The 20,531-nt window shown below is 41.8% G+C and overlaps 1 protein-coding gene across 1 annotated transcript in view; it reads left to right on the top strand.

The window, feature by feature from the left end:
- Positions 1-20,531, top strand: part of LSAMP (limbic system associated membrane protein) — a 694,888-nt gene that overhangs the window by 642,536 nt on the left and 31,821 nt on the right. Inside the window, exons 4-6 of the mRNA XM_052642698.1 lie at positions 6,255-6,389; positions 16,257-16,377; positions 16,844-16,992. Of these exons, the coding sequence (XP_052498658.1) occupies positions 6,255-6,389; positions 16,257-16,377; positions 16,844-16,992 (405 nt within the window). The remainder of the gene's footprint in view (positions 1-6,254; positions 6,390-16,256; positions 16,378-16,843; positions 16,993-20,531) is intronic.

The following is a 20,531-nucleotide window of genomic DNA, read 5'->3' as shown; positions in this document are numbered from 1 at the left end:
AAAAGAATGATCTACAGAGATGTGAGACATATAACTCAGAATAGTGGGCAAAATGCTTCATCCATTTCGTAATGTGAGAATCCTTGGAATTTTACTTTAAAGTCATAAAACACTCAAATTTAACAAGCTTTCTAAATTTTGTTTCCTGTATCTCAAATAAAGGTAAAAGAAAGACAGATATAATGATTATTAAGGTAGCAATCTTTTTTTTTTTAATAGGGTATTGGATGTCATACCGTGGAGAATTTTCAATAGGCTTGCTGTGTTTAGTGAGCAGATATTTGGGTGTTAGTGAATTTGCATGCTATTTCCTAAAAGTTAAATGGTTATATGTAAATGCATAGCCCTTTGTATGTATGCATAGCCCTTTGTATGTATGCATATTGAAGGGGAGGGGGGTAGAGGAGAGAGGAGAAGAAGGAAAGAAGGTGGAGAGAGAGAAACACCAAGGCCATGTGTTTAATTTCAAATGGCTGCTTGCTTCCAAATGCCTGGTTGACCTTGGAAATCTAAATAAATCAACATCTTGGATGTGAACTCTACAGATTTCACCAAAGCACGATCCTCTGAAGGTACTGTACTCAGAGGGTAGCACCTGGTATACTTTAATTGGCATTATTCCTGACTGATTTGCCTCTACATCAGGGAACACAGAAGGGAACATTTTCCTCCTGCCATTAGCTCGAGGCCCTTCTCTCTGACGTACGAAGAAATATTAAAAGAACTAATATGTACAACTTGAGTAAACAGTGGCTAAGGGGCAATATGCTAATTATGTGACGAGTTTGAAAGGTACATTCACTGAGGAGGACGAGAAGTTATTTAGCCTGGTAGCTGAATATTGCCAGGAGACACAAAAGCACAGCAAGCAAAGGGAGATTTAAACTAAACGCCAGATCCCAGAATAAATATAACACTCGGTGACGTGAGCAAGCTTGTGGAAATAGGTTGAGATGTTTAAAATACCAAAATACTGAAATTTGCATTTCAAGTAAACATTTATACCAGGGCTGAAATGATAGGAATGAGAAGGGCCCATATTAGCCACACTATGGCTAATATGAGAAGGGCCCATATTCCATCAGAGAATTTACCAACAGGTGGAGTGGCAGACTCTGGTCTAAGAGTCTTCTTTTGAGAGAGTAGAGGGAGATGGTGACAGGACCCCTGGGTTGAGAGCAGCTAGTCTGCCGAAACTGAAAGAATGGGAAAATAGGTGCCCTGAAGGGTACAGACACATGAGGGCCAAGGGAGGGGAACAAGATCTGAGTGCATTTTAAAATTCTGCAACTTAAGATAAATGTGTTGTAGTCCATGCCTTGAAACAAGAAACTGCAGTTGGTCAGATGAAAAAAAAATGACATTGTGCCCATTTCTACCTGGGGCCTTGCACTTTCTCCTGAAATAATAAATACCCACAGCAGATACATCCTCAGGACACTGCCAGAGATGCCCCATCCAGTGTTTCAACAGCACAATACTCAGCACACCCATCCTTCCCCAGTGAAATTGTTCTTTGTTAGCATCGTTAAAAGGGAGTGAATGCACACATCAGCTTCTGTCACAGAAAGAACAGAAGGTATGGAAATTACCTCCCAATAGTTGGCTCCCATAAGCGAGATGATGTGTTGAATCTGACCCTAGTTTCTGCTGTTGTTTCCTCTTTCAGTTAAGCTAACTCAATGAATGTTTATTGAGTAACTAGTCTGTGTTACAGAGATGGCAATTGCACCCCACTCCAGTACCCTTGCCTGGCAAATCCCATGGACAGAAGAGCCTGGTAGGGTGTAGTCCATGGGGTCTCTAAGAGTCGGACACAACTGAGCAACTTCACTTTCACTTTTCACTTTCATGCATTGGAGAAAGAAATGGCAACCTACTCTATTGTTCTTGCCTGGAGAAACCCAGGGACGGCGGAGCCTGGTGAGCTGCCTTCTATGGGGTCACCCAGAGTCGGACATGACTGAAGCGACTTAGCAGCAGCAGCAGCAGCAGTCTGTGTTAGACTCCATGCTGTGCACGGGGATATTGCAAGACACAGTCTCCAAGGAATTTATAGTCTGGTTTTTTGACTTTCTAGCAACTGAAAAAAAGCCCATTTCCTCTCAAATCACAGTGGATTAATGAGAAACGATCAAGTGAGAGATTGTGTGTTGTAGGCATAGTGTCCTGTGGGTACAAGAGAAATACACTAGCAAAAAGTGGCAGGATAAGAGGTCCCACTGAAGGATCCAAGAGATAAAGGAAGAATGACAAGAAGGGCCCAGAGATATTATTTGATATTTTAAATTTTTGTCACGATTGTTGAATGAGGGAAGACCATCTAGTTTCTCTTAACTATATTTGGTTAGCGTCTTGAAAATCCCCTGCTCTGATGGACCAGCTGTGCACAGTGTGTGCCGGAGAGACAGGCGGCCTTCAGAGCATAGGAGAGCTAGCATGGGAGAAACAAAATGACCCTTCTGCCTTATGGGTAGGACATTTAAAGGAAGACTCCCCCTTTATACTGAGGTAGTATTGGGTGAATTCTTCCTAAACACATCAGATTGAAAATTCATCCCATGAAGATTTGATTTATTATCTGCTTTTCATGGCTTCTCAGGTAGCTCAAATGGTAAAGAATCTGTCTGTAATGCGGGAGACATAGGTGCAATCCCTGAGTCTGGAAGATCCCCTGGAGAAGGAAATGGCAACCCACTCCAGTATTCTTGCCTGGAGAATTCTATGAACAGAGGAACTTGGCAGGCTACAGTCCATGGAGTTGCAAAGAGTCAGACACAACTCAGTGACTAACACACCATCAGGAAAAAATGAGATGGTGAATACCTACATTGGTATTCATATGAGAATCCCAGATGCCAAACCCAATAAATGTTACTTTATTTTTTCCTAATTCACCGCAGTGTTTATTCTCACAGGTGCCATCTTCCCAAATGGACAGGGCTTTGGTTCTTGCTAAAAATCATCTTTCTGATGCCTGGAACTGGTTTATACCTTTCAGAAACTCAAAATGCAAGATCAGTTCAGTTGCTCAGTCATGTCCGACTCTTTGTGACCCCATGGACTGCAGCACACCAGGCCTCCCTGTCCATCACCAACTCCCGGAGTTTACTCAAACTCGTGTCCGTTGAGTTGGTGATGCCATCCAACCATCTCATCCTCTGTCATCCCCTTCTCCTCCCACCTTCGATCTTTCCTAGCATCAGGGTCTTTTCACATGAGTCAGTTCTTTGCATCAGGTGGCCAAAGTATTGGAGTTTCAGCTTCAGCATCAGTCCTTCCAATGAACATTCAGAACTGATCTCCTTTAGAATGGACTAGTTCAATCTCCTTGCAATCCAGGGGACTCTCAAGAGTCTTCTCCAACACCACAGTTCAAAAGCATCAAATCTTCAGTACTCAGCTTTCTTTATAGTCCAAATCCCACATCCATACATGACTACTTGAAAGAAAATGCAAGATAGGGATTCATTGCCCAGCATTTCTAGTTACTTTATGGGATGGGAAAAGAATTCAGTGTTGTTGGCCATTTATAAGAAAATTATAGTCCTTTTCTCTTTCTTCTACTAACAACTCTGTACCTAGGAATGAAGTTGATGGATGTGGAAGCAGAGCAGGGCAAAAACCCCAAACTATTCTGAACTCATCTCTAATTCTTTTTTCATTATAATCCACCATTATTCCCAAAATCAATAATGCTGTCTTTACTGTAAATCCCGCTTTTGCACTCCAGATTTTTAATGAGCTTTGTCCTATTTCAGTCTGCAGTTGTCACTGTTGCCATTTGTCTTCAGAGTATTTATATTTAGCTTAAAGATTCTTAGCATCACTTAGTTGGCATGACTCTAAGTTCATGGTTGCAAGGATGCTGGAAAGATCTTTTTGTCTCCTCCAAGCCCGAATTCTTCCCAGCTAATCCGGTAAAGTAGATTGTCACCCTTTCCAAGATTTCTGTTTTCTTTCTTACCACATTCAACTTCTGTGGCATGAGAAGTCAGATCTGACTACTTGCATGAGTGTGGAGAGAAAAAAGGTGAAAACAAAAGGAAGAAAAAAAATAGCATTTTATAAATGCAGTAAGTCTCCTATATACAAACCTTCAAGTTGCAAACTTTCAAAGATGTGAATGTGCCCTTGCATGTCTAGTCACATAAGGCATGAGTGAAATTGCAGCTTGCCCTTCATCTCCTATTGCTGATGACTCTTCAACTCCTATCTCTCATCTTCTCTTCCTCCTCCAGTCAGTAACTCTTCTTGCCTGTACACAGATGTATGCCAGCTGTTGTCCTATAGTACTGTACTTTTCAAGATACTGTACTGTAAGATTAAAAATGTTTTCTTTATTTCTGTTTTTATGTATTATTTGTGTGAAAAGTATTATAAACACATTACATTACATTACTATATAGCTGATTATGTTAGTTGGGTACCTAGGCTAACTTTATTGAACTTATGGACAAATTGGCCTTAGGAACATGCTCTTGGAATGGAACTTGTTCCTATGCATACTGTAATATGCAGCTACATGTTGTCATTTAGCTACCAAGTTGTGTATGACTGTTTTTGACCCCATGGACTGTAGCCCACCAAGCTCCCCTGTCCATGGGATTTCTCAGGCAAGAATATTGGCGTGGGTTGCCATATCCTTCTCCAGGGGATCTTCCCACCCAAGGATGGAACTCATGTCTTCTGAATTGGCAGGCAGATACTTTGCCACTGAGCCACCAGGGAAGCCCATATGCAGCTAGGCACTTACAGACTAATTCTATAAAATTCTCAGTAGAAGCATGTACTTGATAATGTGCAGGACTCCAAACCAAATTATTATAACTATTGCCTTTTTGTTCCTGGGATTGCAAAGTTTCCTCAAAACTAGTGATAGTGACAATTAACAGAAGACGTGAAACCTAAGAGCTGACAGCTGTGTTAAAGGATGTTATCAAAGAGGCACTAGCTTCTATTTGGAACCTAGTTAACAGAGTTAGCTGACATATTTAGACAGTGAATTTGTCTCTCTGCTGGCTGGCTGTTATGTTGATTTGGCCTTCAGAGAATTTCCAGAAAAGGAAAGCAGCCTGTAGTATCTGAACAGAGCTATTATTCAGTACCGTTTAGTGTAGAAGGACCAGGAGCAGGTTCTCCTCACAATGGCAGGACTGTGTCCCCTAGGACCCTCCCAGCTACTCTGTTCTAATGCAACAGCAGTGGCGTTGGTAACTTGAGGGGGACGGAAGTTGAATTTAGCTGCAGTCTGTAGGACTTTCTGGCCAAACTCTTCCCTACTCAATCCCCATTCCTCTTAACCTTCTCTCTCGCCTTTTTCTCTTCCTCCCCCTCTATGTCTCACCCCTGCACCTGCAGAAAGAAAGTAATTTAATTAACAAACCTGACTATCTTGAGATTTCTTTATAAAAATGGACACATCCAGCTTTGTGCAGCTTTCCAAAATGGGCCTCCAGACCCCTGCTTCCAGTGAATTAGGCCAGTGATATTTAGCTCCCTAGCCAACCCCACCCCACCATGTGACAAAATGAGCCGTCAGCAGCACATTCTCATGGATCTGGTCCATGCCCTGAAAGTCTCATGGATGATGTAGTTTGGTACTGAAGAAGGAAGCCATAACTACAACACAGGGTTTCGGACATGACCTTTGTGAACAGAATTCCACATAAGCTGGGAGAGAAGACTGACAGCTTCTCGAAAGGAAGCAGCTTGTCCTAATAACAACTTTAGTGGAAAGTGTGATTTGCAATGTGGTCTAATGGATGATTCAGCCCTTTGGGGCTGCCCCTCTGAGCCCTTTACAACTGGCATGCCCCTCCCCACAATTCCCACTTTGCTCTAAGCCTTTAACCAGTGACTCATGAGTGTGATGTATAAACATTCCAGTTTCTTGACTCTTGATGGGGACAGGTTGGAACTGGGCTCCATGCTGTGCCCAGAGCTCCCTGGGGGACTGAGCCAGGTTGCCCGCTATGAAACAAGATTTGGCATTGGCATTGCTCCCTGGCTTGGCTCCTTTCTCTCCCAGATCCCATTTCCCCACTCCCCTACCAGTTTTTCCTGAGAACACTGCCTCCTTGATCATTTTCACATGACTTTTTGTCTTGAGGTCTGCATCCATAGAGCCTGACCTCAGACAAAGAACACTATCAAATTATTGAAAAGCCATGTGGATTTATTGCTTCTAAAAAAAAAAGTGATCTGCTGCATATTTTAAACTTAAAAAAATCATGCAAACCTCTGTTTTTCAGGAAGAGAATTTGAAGGAGAAGAAGAATATCTGGAGATCCTCGGCATCACCAGGGAGCAGTCAGGCAAATATGAGTGCAAAGCAGCCAATGAGGTCTCCTCGGCGGATGTCAAACAAGTCAAGGTCACTGTGAACTGTGAGTATGGCAGGAGCCGGCAGAGGCCATGTGCCCAGGGCCCGCCTCCACCCCCCGCGAGTTCTACAGATCCTGTTAGCAAGAGAACATTGCATTCCAAGCAGATGCTCCTCTGGTCAGGGGTGCACATTTGTACATTGGACATATCCGAGGGCAGGACTTGGCCTTTGAATTTGATAAATCTACTGTACCAATTCTAAATATAACCCATAATGCATTTAACAATACACTCTGTCTTTTACTCGGACTATAGAAGTAAGGAAACATGATCAGACAGCGCGAGCAGTTCAGGCAATCACTCTTCTGGTCTTTGTGAAGACCAAGGTCACACCACTTTGGCAAAAACAACAGTTCATATCTGCTTTAGCTGGAATTTCCATCTTAATGGATTGTTTGTCAGAAGAGAATAATTCAAGATCATATTTTATCCTCGGCCATTGAGCTCATTGGCCTTGGAAACAAACTTAAGCCACCGTGGTCAGATACCATGTGTCCCTGATGGAGACAGGGGATACCTGATAGGTTAATATTGGTTATGTATTTGTCCCCAAGTATGGGCAGATTAGAAAGGAAGATTTCAGTAAGATGCATAGGTAAGTGGGCATACTTTGAACTTCTCAGATGAAAGGATCCTTAGATGTAGTTCAAAAGAGAAGAGGGGGAGGCAGGGGCAGATCCACATGATGTGTGTCACCCAGCAAAGGAATAAAGAGAATTCGTTTACCCTGTTCAGCGAGGAGTGACTTTCCATGTCATTCAAGTTCCACATCACATAATTGTGGCTAGTGACAGGGACAAAAGTGTGTCCTGTCAGTTCTTCTCTCCTGTGTGTTTAACATGCACACACACACACAAGTACATACTCCACACAGACACAGATGCACAGATGACATATATACACACATGCCCAAAAGCACACAGTCACACATGCATAGACATCTTAACCCATATTTGAAAATATGCTTTGGACGGTGATAAGGTACTTTGCACCATCTTAAGCCTTCCATGCCATTGACCTAGGTGCTGCTGGTTCTGTATGAAGTGCCTAGCCAGGTAGATACCAATGACTCTGTTTCAGGGTTTGAAACACTAAAGCCCAAGGAGGTATAATTGCCTTTCCAAAGTGACACAGAAAGCAAGGGTGAGAAAAGGGATTCAGACTCCATTCTGTGATTCTAAAGCCCATGCCTTTCCTTAGGAGAAAGAGGAACAGGTGTTTTCAACTCATAGTATGTACTAAGGGATTTATATTTGAGCTTTAATCCTCACAGCAAACTCATAGGATAATCATCCTTAGTCTGATTTTTAAAATTTGGAAACAGAGGCATAGAGAACCAAGGAAACTTGCCTTAGGTGACCTGGTCTATTCTGGGCTGCGCTCTTTCCCATGGCCTTTCTCCAGCCTGGCAGCCTTCTGAAACAGAAAGCGAAATCCCCTTCACACCAGACTTCGATGGATCTACAGATACAACGCCACTGTATCATCTATGGCACTCATTTCCAAGAAGCAAGGGGCTGCATTTGATAAGGTCTGAAGTGTTTTTATCCTGTCACTGTCTGTGATTATTTTTTAAGTAATAGAGATTTGAAATGCCAGTATTACTATTCTTTTCCAGTCCTGGGTGTGTTTCAAAGACACATTAATGATCTCAATGTTATAAAATGCTTTAGGACCTTTTTTTCACATGAAAGGCAATTTCTCTGGTGTTGATATAAGTTTATAATTAGGTTAGCCAGCTTCTTTTATGTACATACAGCCATGCCGTCCTCTTCCACCTCTTCTCTGACTTTCGGAGTTAAGATTTTATTTTCTCTTAATTGACCTTCATCTTAATTAGATTTCTGGAAGTCCAATCATGGAGTACATGGAAAATATTTATGCTTCCATTGTGTGAAACATCAAAGCGGTCGGCGTTGCAGATGGTTCCCTAGATCAAAGCCAGCCGCCTGGGTCCTATTATTATTAGCACAATTAGTCTGACACTGCTCCTTCTTGACTGTCCCTGAAGTGTAACTTAGAACAGAAGAAAATACTGATAATTTTCAAGAAAAGCCTTTTATAAAAATGTGAGCTTTTCCAAGTGATGAATGAAGCACAGAAGAATATGTACAGAGCCCCAAGATGCTAAAAAGACATGTCATAAGAAATTACACAGAAAACTAAAATGAGCTTAGTCAGCCAGTCTGTCCTAAACAGCAGCACCTAACACATGCTTTATAAAAATTGCTCAGTAAATATTTACTGAATGAATAGGTGACCCACACGCTCACAGGTAAATTCTGCTCTCTCTTAACATTTCTCCAGACTTTGAACATTGCTATTGGTCACAAATCAAGAAGCATATTCTAAGTCAGTGTCCTTTGGGAACACCTTATTACCAGCACTTCATTAAGCTGTGTTTATATTATATTAAAACAACTAGGCACTGCACCTGTTGTCCCGTTCAAACAATTCACCGTACTTAAATGCATTTGTATTAAAAAGATGAAGTCTCCAAGATGAAATTACAGTTTGAGGTCTGGTTAGCAAAATTCATCGAAACTGACAAATTTCCAGCATCACCTTCATCACCTCATATAAGCCTGCCTACCCAGGTGGCTAAAGAATCTGCCTACCAATGCAGGAGATGCAGGTTCGATCCTTGGGTCAGGAAGATCTCCTGGAGGAGGAAATGGCAACCCACTTCAGCATTCTTGCCTAGAGAATCCCAAGGACAGAGGAGCCTGGTGGGCACAGTCCACGGGGTCGCAAAGAGCTGGCCACGGCTGAGCACGAGTGGTTGTTGTACTGTGAAGATGGCCTTTTCTTTAAGCTGATTCCGCTTCCGTTTCAAGGCACACGGTTTGCAATTAGGTCAGGGGAGCAGAATGACTAAGAGAATTAATGGCTGAATAGATCATCATAATGAAACTGATTCAGAGTACCACTTAAAAAAAAAATCCCAGTGCTGGTAATTTTTTCTTACTTGCATCTCATTGATTCATTTACTCAGTTGCCAACAGATATTTGTTGCAGGGCACTGAAAGCTAGAGCAGTAAACAAGAGAGACAAAACATTTCCTCTGTTTAGTTCACAAGCTGGATCTTACAGTCTCTCCTTTTTATTCCTCTTGGATAATCCAGGGCTTCCCTGCTAGCTCAGAGGTTAAAGCATCTGCCTCCAATGCGGGAGACCCAGGTTCAGTCCCTGGGTCGGGAAGATCCCCTGGAGAAGGAAATGGTAACCCACTCCAGTATCCTTGCCTGGAGATCCCATGGACAGAGAAGCCTGGTAGGCTACAGTCCACAAGGTCGCACAGAGTCGGACACAACTGAGCGATTTCACTGGATAATCCTTCTCCACAGCTGATACAGCACTGTGCACAGCCATTTGCATTAGACATGCAAAATCTATTTTCTAAGTGGTAGGAGGTCCCAGAATTTACAGAAGCTAAATTATTGACCTGAAATCTCTTCAACTAAATAAACTTAGTAAAATTTCATTCAGTAGGCACGACTTCTATTTTCTCATATCTTAGAATTTAGCTACCAGTTTCATCCAGATACCAACCCTAAGGACAGCTGTCCTCCATTTACCGGTTCTAGATGTAATTCCTCAATTTCAGTTCTCACGGAGAGTTAAAAGTAGCTACTCATGGGTTTGTCTTATCCTAGTACCCAGTATCCCAAGGATAATGTCTACTGCATAGTAAGTGTTCAGCAAGTGCTGCTGTGCTGCTAAGTCGCTTCAGTTTGTCTGACTTTGTGCGACCCCATAGACCGCAGCCCACCAGGCTCCCCCGTCCCTGGGATTCTCCAGGCAAGAACAATGGAGTGGGCTGCCAGAGGGCTGAATTTTATTTGGAGTCTTCTTATACTGGATGGTTTACCTATTTTTGGAGAACTTTTTCTCAAGATCTGCCCCCAGCTGTCAGGCCTGCTGCTGCGGAACCCATCGAGCAGCTCATATTCCTGCCTGCAGCTTTTCCACGGCTACCCCTCCAACTATGATCACACTGTCACTCTGTTACTTTTATTTTCTTCTTTTCTCCCTTTGAACTCAGCTCTACCTGCACTCTGGTGTCAGAGCTAACCAACCCAACCAGGTGCTGTGGGACACAGGACCTTGGCGTTTCTAAAGCTCACCCGTACATTCAATAGCCATGTATTAAAGGAAGCGAGGTTACCTACCATATTTTCCACAACTGTGACCAGGCACATCCGTTGTCTCCAGATAATGTATCTGTATTTTAACTGAACTCTTCGATACTTTGATTCATCATCCAATGATAAAAGTTGAGGAAAATAACTGCTCAATATGAAACCAGACTGGCTACCTTCTCTAAAACTTCATGGCTACACCTCTCTATTCTCCATGACAACCTGCAGTTTACTCTGTGTTGGGGATGATGTCAGTAAAGTGAAAGTGAAAGTGAAGTCGCTCAGTCGTGTCTGACTCTTTGCGACCCCATGGACTGTAGCCTACCAGGATCCTCAGGTCCATGGGATTTTCCAGGCAAGAATACTGGAGTGGGTTGCCATTTCCTTCTCCAGGGCATCTTCCCAACCCAGGGATCAAACCCGTGTCTCCCGCATTGTAGGCAGATGATTTACCATCTGAGCCACCAGGGAAGATACATCCTAATGTCCGTGAATCTATTATGGGATTGTCAGATGAACTATTCAGTGAGAATCGAGAGTACTGCAATTTTCTACTGTAACTTTGCAATGTGAGCAATAACCACCATTTCCTGCAAACCTCCAGAGTACCAAGACTCTATTGGAGATTTTGTATGATTCACTGTAATCACCTCACCAACAGTGGCCAACCAAGGAAGAGTGTATGGGACCTGGCCTGCTCCACAAAAGGAGTAATGACCTACTTTATCACTGACAGTTTTTGGTATATTTGGTTTAGTATTGCTGGTACATGGTGATCTTTAAAAAAAAAAAAGACAACTTTTAGTTTTATTATTTTTAAATTCTCTGAAAACAATGACGCTCTTATTGCCGATGTTCTCTGCTCCCCACCCAGTTGGCCCACCATCACACATTAACCCGGGGGGATAATCAAATCATCCCATGCAGAGGACAAAAACAGAGCTCAGAAAATGTCAGCATTGTCTGCCATAAGACCAAATAGCCTGTGAGTGGTAGAGACAGGACTCTGCCCAGGTCTAACTCCAAAGCCCTCTTTCCTTCCAAGATATCATGTGAGAAATAGTAAAAATAATAATAATAAATGTAATCTCTTTAGGTGATAAATATGCTCTGATATATGAGACTTCATTTGGTCTTTTCATCAAACCTGTGAGACAGGTAGGAAGGTCTTATTATCTCCATTCAAAGGTGAGAGACTCTAAGAAGTTAACCTGTCCCCCTCAAGAGGCGACAACCTAAGTGCAGAAGCAGCGATTGAGCCCACGAATCCTGATTTCTAATGTGGGTTTATAGCCACTGTCCCAGTGCATGCTGTGCCATTTTGGGTGCCTTATGATAGCTGAAATATGTAACATCTACCTTTTAAGCTACCAGCATGCTCTCCGAAATGGTGTTCTTGCGTATTAGGAGTTAATTTCTCTCCAGAGGAACTCATTCAAATGGAAATACAGAGAAGTTCAGAGCATGGGCTTCAGAACATGAGTTCAAATATATACTCTATCAAATGCTGGTTGTGTGAATTTGCACAATTAACTAACCTGCAGACCTGCCTTCTCATTCATAATATAGGGTTAATAATCCTTACTTCTAGGGCTACTATTTAGATGAAAAGAATAAATAAAGCCTAGGGGAGTGCTGACACATGGTAAATGTCTATAAATTGAATCTTTTCTTAAGAATTTTGCTCCTTTATACTATTATTCCAAACACTGGGAAGATTAAATGAGTGATATTCTGTTTGCTAGGCCACTATCATTGTTATCATGTTCATTCTAGTTGAAAGAGTCTTGTTGATGGTGATATGAGAAAAAGCCCTTATTAATATTTTCAGAACCCAAAATTTTAAAGTAATAACCAGAAGAGTCCTCTGACAATTGTAAGCTATTGCAAAGTCATGTAAAGAATAACAATGGGCCTCTGTGCAGCATTTTTATTAAGCCACATTTTAATTATAACTGTATTTTGAGCGAGGACATCTATTATTTTAACCATACTAGACATGCCACGATATGATTTGTAATAACTTTCTTAGCCTCACCTATACAAAGTTCATTAGAAATGAATTTTGAAATGTTCATTCCAATAAGCTATGGAATGGAATAGACCATTGTGTCATTTGAGAAATACTAGAAGTAATGAACTATTCATACATTTATCATTCTCTGTGACTACACCTTGGTATGAGAAACTTCCTAGATGTTCAAGGAGAAGAACAAGTGTTTGGCCTTTATAACTGACCAGTTAATCCTGTCCCAAGATCAATGCATTTAAAAGTATTCAACCCTAGTTCAACACCACCCTCACCATGCTGGCATCTCTAAGGAGCTAATACATAGCTTGTGTGTGTGTGTGTGTGTGTGTGTGTGTGTGTGTGTGTGTGTGTGCGTGTGCATGCTCTAAGTCACTTCAGTTGTGTCTTATTCTATGTGATCCTATGGACTGTAGCTTGGCAGGGTCCTCTGTCCCTGGGATTCTCCAGGCGAGAATACTGGAGTGGGTTGTCATTCCCTTCTTCAGGGGATTTTCCCGACCCAGGGATTGAACCTGTGCCTCATGTCTCCAGCATTGGCAAGCAGGTTCTTTACCACTAGCCCACCTGGGAAACCCAATAAATAGCTTACTACTTAGCTATTCAGGTTCTGAGAAATTAGTAAAAGAGACATACAGGAGGCCCAATTGCCCCTATTGTGAGAAATCAACGTGGTTAGAGGTAATAACTTGGCGTGCCCCATCCACCTCCCCAGATATGGCAGCTCTGGACCAGGACAGGCCTGCCCACAGGAGAGCAGGCAAGAGAGAGCCTATGTAAGACATCAGTCTGGAGAAGCAGAGAACCTCTGATCCCCACCAGAAGTCTGGTCCCAGAAGAAAGAAAGAAGAGAGATGAAGCAAACAGACCAAGTTTGTTCTTCCCTAATTTTTCTGGTAGAAAAATCACCCCCTGGGTTCCAGAACAAGGAGGTTTGCTAAGTAAGCTCCCACCCACCACACGGAAGGAAACATCCAGAGTGAGGAAGAAGGTTTCCGTAAAACTGTACAGCTAGGACTTGTATGACTTGTATGAGGGCTGGAAGACCTCCACCATGGACTATTAATATGTTGAGGTGCTCCAACTATGAGCTCCAGGGTGGAGGCGATGGAAAACATGGAGTCTGGCCCAGGTTAGGGCTGGTCATCACACTGTTAACCAGGTAGCTCCAGAAACTCACAAACACTGGTGAAAACTCATTTTACAAATTGAGAAGTTAAACAAACCCACAGACTCACAAACAAGATCAGCCCTCTGCTCAACATTCTACAGATTGTAGGGTTATTAGCAATGTAAGAGCCTAACCTAATACAGCAAAGTGGTGAAGATGGGGAACTAACATTATTCAGTGGATGGCATCACGTGGATACTCAGGTTGGAAACTTGGGTGTTATCTTTGATACTCCTCCCTCACTGTTCACATCTAATCTTGTCCATTCTGCAGCCCATATCTTCCATCTCAAATCTGTCCTGTTCATTCCTTTCCATCCCCTTTATCACAAACCTAGTGCAGGCTATCTCTGGGTTCCTTCAGCAATCTCCAAATGATCCCCCCTGCACCTGGTTCCACCATGTTTAGATGACAATATTGCAACAGTGGGACTCTAGACAAAGTAATGAGCTCTCTTAATGCTAAAGGACAGAGAATAAATTTGAGCTCAGGTCTGTCAAACTTTAATTCCAAGCTCTTAATTTTTACTCAATGCCCCGTCTCTGTACAAATACCTCCCTCATACCACTACCTCTAATCATTACATTAACCTCCGAACTCATGTGCTCTAACAATTGACATAACCAATTACAGAATGAAAGAATTTTAAAAGGAAACTTGGTAATCATTTTAAACTAATTTCTTATTTGAAAATATGAGAAAGAAAAAGCTCGAAGGGGTACAGACATTTGACCAGGCCACAGCTCTGGTTAAGAGTCAAAATTAGACCTCCAGTTTCTATTTCTGGTTGCTAATCCTGACCCCCCAACCCATATATTAGATAAATGAGTTACAATTTTGAAATTAGCAATTTAAGGATTAAAGGTATGAAAATACACTTGGGTCCTCATACTACCCATTTGTGATGAATAGGCTGTTTGGGTTAGAATTGGCCTTTTTCTTTTCCAAGTTGAAGAAATACTCTTTAGATCTCTAATGTGTTGTTCCTTCATTTTATAATAAAACCAAGGCTCAGAAAGATAGTGTGTGATGGGAAGTCCACACAACCAAACAGAGACTAAATTCCAGCAAGCCTAGGTTCTAGTCCAGGCTTCTTTCCACTCTCCATGTTGCCTTTCTGTGTCTCTACAGGAATGAGGAGATCAATCTAAAACAGAACAACAACCCCTCCCTCTCTGGCACGTGTTTACGCATGGGCTGGCCATGCTCTCCAGGTGTACTCTAACGCCTCCTCTCTCTGACAGTAATTCAAAGACACCCAAGCTCATGTGAAAATGAAATGGGGGAGAAAATTGCAGACTAACCTGATGCTTTTGTTCATCTTTTTAAACTAAAAGAATCCAGATCTTCTAGAGGCAGAAAACTTGGGAAATAGTTTTTGATTATGAAGATAAAACCCTGAAAAAAAGTGAGCTGAACCAGCTGCTAAAGAGCAGAGGTGAATTCAATGATTTTTTAATACTAAAGTTCACTTCACTAATTTACCCAAATAAGGTTTTTCATCTGTAAAATATAAACAGGTGGTTTGGGTCTATTTTATCCATGTACACACAGCCAAGTTGCCATTTTCTGGCAAATGACCTTTGGACAGAAGTCTTTTTCTCCTTGAAAAGTCCATAAATTGCACAAACACAGCATCCTCAAGCCTAGAGCTTAAGTTTACCCTTGTGGCTGAGTCCTGTGATCCTGTAAACCCTTGTTCCACTTTCCATGGGATTGCTTGAGAGAATCATGGAAAATTAGAATGTATTTCTGAGCTCATTTCAAGGCTGTCACAGTTTTGTGGGCCCAGTACTAAGCAGAAAAAATCAAGTGTTCAACAGCCAAAGAGAGAAGATGGAACCCCAGGAAGATAGATATTCATGTACCATGATAGACTTCAGACTGCACTCTCACTCATAAAAGCAAAACTGACCTGGAGAACGGAAATAACAGAACACAGAGGAGGGAAAACAGTATAGCAATTATTTAACATCAGTTTGTTTTCCTGAATTCTTGCAGTGGTATCAGGCTAAGCCTGAGCTAAAAGGACTTTAGGGCTGTATGATTTTCATCAGATTTCTTACTACCATCTCTGAAGGTAACAATAATAATGATGATGCTGATGAAGGTGAAAAAGAAAAAAGCTCAGATTACACATTTCAAATCCCAAGTCCTTTAGTATCAACCACTTAATGTACAAAAAGAAAAGAAAAAACTATGTAAATGTGATAACCTGTGATTGGAATAACGGATGATTTATTGGAAGAGAAAAAGAAATCCTAGACTTCATTTCCATAAAACCCTTTTCAGTGTCACATTTAAATAAACCAAGTCTACAGTTTCACTGATCTCTTATTTTCATTTAGTTTTCTAGTGATCAGTCCCATTCAGCCAATCACATCATTCACATAAATGGAGCTTTAAGGCGGTTTTGGTCCTGCTCCTCTGCAGTCACGCTATTCTTTCTAATTCCTCCTGGTGTGGAAATTCTGGCGCGCCATCCAAAGCTCATGTAAACTAAACTGTCTGTCTGTCCTTCCTATAGATCCTCCCACTATCACGGAATCCAAGAGCAACGAAGCCACCACCGGCCGAAAAGCTTCCCTCAAATGCGAAGCCTCGGCAGTGCCTGCGCCTGACTTTGAGTGGTACCGAGATGACACCAGGTTTGTTCCCAATCTGCTGTGCCCCACTGGGTCTCACCTGCTCAGCAAGGGAAACCAGAAGCCTTGATGAAACACCCACCCTAGCTGTAATTACTAGGCCTTTCCAATCAGACTATTCCTTTTCCAAGGCTTTTTACCTGGTGCTTTGGGACTGTAGCTCTTAGACTCCAGCCCCAAAGCATGCAGGTTACATGCACAGAGTGGGCAGTTTCCACCTGCATGTCTTTCTTGCCTGGAACAGAAACCAAAGCCCAGTGAAACTCATCCGTTCCGGAGCTGTCTCCATTGGTAGACTTTGATTCTGATACTTTGTGACTGTGCCATTAACATGAGGAATTGAGCAGGAGCAACAAGCTCTAACTACTTCCTTTCACTCCCTTTTCTTCAGTTTAAAAGATGAAAAATAAATGACTGCACCAAATCTTCATAGTTGTTTCTCTTTACTCTTCTGTCTTTGAACCCTTAGGATAAATAGTGCCAATGGCCTTGAGATTAAGAGCACGGAGGGCCAGTCTTCCCTGACAGTGACCAATGTCACTGAGGAGCACTATGGCAACTATACATGCGTGGCTGCCAACAATCTGGGGATGACCAACGCCAGCCTCGTCCTTTTCAGTAAGTATGCCGAAGAGGGAGCCCACTTAGGAGAACCAAGTCAATGTTTCTCCCGTGGAAAATTTGAAAATCATTCCCTTACTATTAAATATAAACATATGCAAAAATCAGAGTATCACCTCTGATACAAAACCACAAGTTCTCAATCCCTATCATAAGACAAAATTTACAAATGGAATACCTGCCCTCCCTAGTCCCTGTTCACTTGTGATAACTGCCTTGTTTCTTTGTCTGATTTTTTTAGTTTTTCTTTCCTGATTGGTTAAACTGTAAGAATATTCATTGAACAAAAATCTCTGTGGTGATGGTCTCTTTAAGGAGCCTAGATGATGTAAGATCCTGGAAAGTGGATGGCTCTTTAAAAATGGCAGGCATGGGAGTGATTAAAGAAGCAGTATTCAGGGAGGATGGATAAGGTGCTGGGAGAAGGGAGAGGCTGGAAAAAGAAAGTGTATTTTTAACAACACAAGAGGTAGAGTGGAATGAATGATTAAAACATAATATAAAATCTAAAGGAGGAGAAATGGTTGCAGAAAGGTTTCAGTGTGGCAGCAAGAAACATTATTTGTCTGATAGATTTTTTGGAAGAAAAATAGGATGATGAGAGAGAGAAGCAAAGTTTCTTCTGAAGACCAAAGAAGATCCTCAAGGCAGACTAAGGAAGGACAAGTTGTTTTAAGCTACTGGAAACAGTAATTTCATACGAAAGCCCACCTTCTAGCCTTTCCCTTGAAGAGCATGTTATAGTTAGATACCTGCCCCCTGACTTGTTGGCCTGGCAGCTATGAGCGTAGAATCAGATGCCTCCTGAAAAACAGAACTATGATCCATGAGATCAGTGAAAATGAGGACAATTAGGATAGGAAAATGTTTATCAGATTAAGTAAAACAAACCAAAGAGTTAGCACATGCTGGACCAGAGAGCTCATTTGGCCAGAGAAAGTCCAACAAATTTATTATTATTAATATTATGAAATAACAAGCTACTAGAAGCTTTGTTGTTGTTATTGTTTCCTTCATGGGCTAAATTGGAAAATTTAGAAACACTAGGGCCAGGAGAAATGTCTTCATCTTGCTTTATTCAGTTTAGATAAGCCTTCAAGGAAAAGATTTTTAAGAGAAGAAGCAATTTAAGAGTTCCCTTGAAACATAGTGTTAAAGTCATTTTAAAACTGCTCAAGATCCAACTCCACTTACTAAAAAACAAACAAACAAAACACCACCACAAACTCTTCTGAATTTGACCTTCATTTTCTTATCCATAACTCCCATTGACTTCAGTCTGTACGTTTGATGGGATACAGCTGTGCTACAAATGTTGTGTCAATATGAAGTTTAAAATTCATATCCCTGTCTACTTGTTTCCAAAGACCTAACATCAGTGTTTTTGACTTAAGCTGGAGACACTGCTATCTCAAAACAATTGAGAAGACATTTATTTAGAAATGTACTTACCTGTTTCATTCCTGACATTAGGGATTCCGTAAATAGAGGGGAAAGCAGCCTCAACTCTGAAACTTGAGATTCTGACAAATCTAAGGGGAGCTGATTAAGTAGAACAACATACAGTTAACAAGAGGTTTTTAGGGGGATTGGAAAAAAGAAAATGGTATAATTGGATTAGTTAGAGAAAGTGAGCAACTATAAATTGGCATAAAAGTATCTTCTTTTCCCACTCAGAAGCACTGTGCTAATGACATACTTCAAATAATAAATACAATGATACCTATAGACTGAGAAAGAGGAAGGGCAAGAAGGATAGAAAGATGGTGTAGGCTCCATGGGATGAGGGATGAAAGAAAGAAAAAGAGGAAGAAGGGGAAAAGAATCATTTGAAGAGGAGAAAAAGAGCATAGGCTAGGTCAAAGATAATAGAGATACCGCTGGTGGTAATGAAAGGTCATCTCAAGCTCTAAAATACTGTGGTTCTGTTCACAAAAGTCCACGTAAAGGACTCCACCCAGTAAGATAAAGAAATATCAAGAATCTTACAGAATTTCTGCTTGTTAACTAAGAATCAAGAAATTGGGCAAGTGTATCATGGTCATATTGTCCTTGATGGTTTTGCAGAAGTCACCCTCATTATACATCTGAAAAGTGTACAGGGCTGTGATTAATGTGCCATTTCCGGGGGACCCTCTGCAGGGCCGCCCACACAGGCACCTGCTCTGCACACAGGCACCTGTCTCAGCATTCGGCCTGGAATTGATTTCCCATTTGGTGGGAAGGTTAGGAGGTGTAATCCTTACAGAAGAACAGATGCAAAAGGTCACTGAGCTTTGAGGTGAAAAGAAGCTATTAAAATTGCCAAACATTAGTGAATTTACAGTCCTGTCTTTTCGACCCAAGGCCCAAGCATGACTATTTTAAGGGGAAAGCTCTGCTTCTTGTAGGAGGAATAGCAAGTCCACCATGCCCAGCCTGCCACCCCAGTTTGGATTTGGGAGATATGTTGTTAAAGCCTTCATAGCTGGATATTTTAGGAACATGACTCTATTGTAGCCAGTTCTGCACAGGCAACAGAAAGGTGGGGGTGGAGGAAGAGGGCACACAAGAAAAAGAAGATAAGGAAAAAAGAAAGTACGTGTGTGAACATATTGCCTATTACTTAGATTCAAAGTAGACAGGTTTATTGGGAAGAAGGAAGACGCTGCTGGTAGCAGTGCTTTCCCACAGAACAAGGTCAGGAGGAGAGAGATCCTTGGGAGAGTGGCCGCAGCCAGCCCCACATGACAGACAGCATTATGTGGACAGCAGGGTGCTCTGCTGAGCCAGCCAGTCCAGAGCATTCGAGGCAGCTGGTGAGCTGCGGCCAGCCAGAGGCAGAGGCAGGTAAATCTCGAGCCAGAACCCCTGAAGAGTTCACAATTATCCACCTTCACAGGTACATCAGCATATTTTCCATGTCTACCACAGTGACGTGTGCTGACTGTGTACACAGTGTCACTTTGCGGTCACTGATATATCCACCACACACAGACATACACTTCTTCACACTCTATTCAAATACTGACCTCCAAAAGGGTCAAATAATTGAACCAGAGGGCAAGAATACATTGTATTCATAGTAATTTTTTCTAAGCCAATGGAATCATTCCTTTCTCATTTGTCTTGTCCTCCATTCACTCTAGTCTTCTTGTTTATTTGGAGAAGGCAATGGCACCCCACACCAGTACTCTTGCCTGGAAAATCCGATGGATGGGGGAGCCTGGTAGCCTGCAGTTCCATGGGGTCGCTAAGGATCCTTAATACCTTAGTCTATTTAGCCAAGTAATGTCTTTGATAGCTTTGTCTTCATCCTGGGCAAAGTGTTACATTGTATCACTTTTCTGAACACATTAATCCAGCAGTACAACATGGATGGACAAGGATTCATCTCCTTAGCTTTTGTCAGATGTAGGAATATGCATCATATGGGTGAAGACTGGGTCTAGTGGTGCCAAGAGATATTCTATTGTCAACATATGTAAAATAACAGATCCCATGTATCCAAACTTGTAACTGCAAGATACCCACAAAGGGAAACTATCTTGTTTCAG

The sequence above is a fragment of the Budorcas taxicolor genome, chromosome 1, assembly GCF_023091745.1.
Source record: "Budorcas taxicolor isolate Tak-1 chromosome 1, Takin1.1, whole genome shotgun sequence".
NCBI lineage: Eukaryota > Metazoa > Chordata > Mammalia > Artiodactyla > Bovidae > Budorcas > Budorcas taxicolor.
This window is presented reverse-complemented; position numbering and strand designations above follow the sequence as displayed.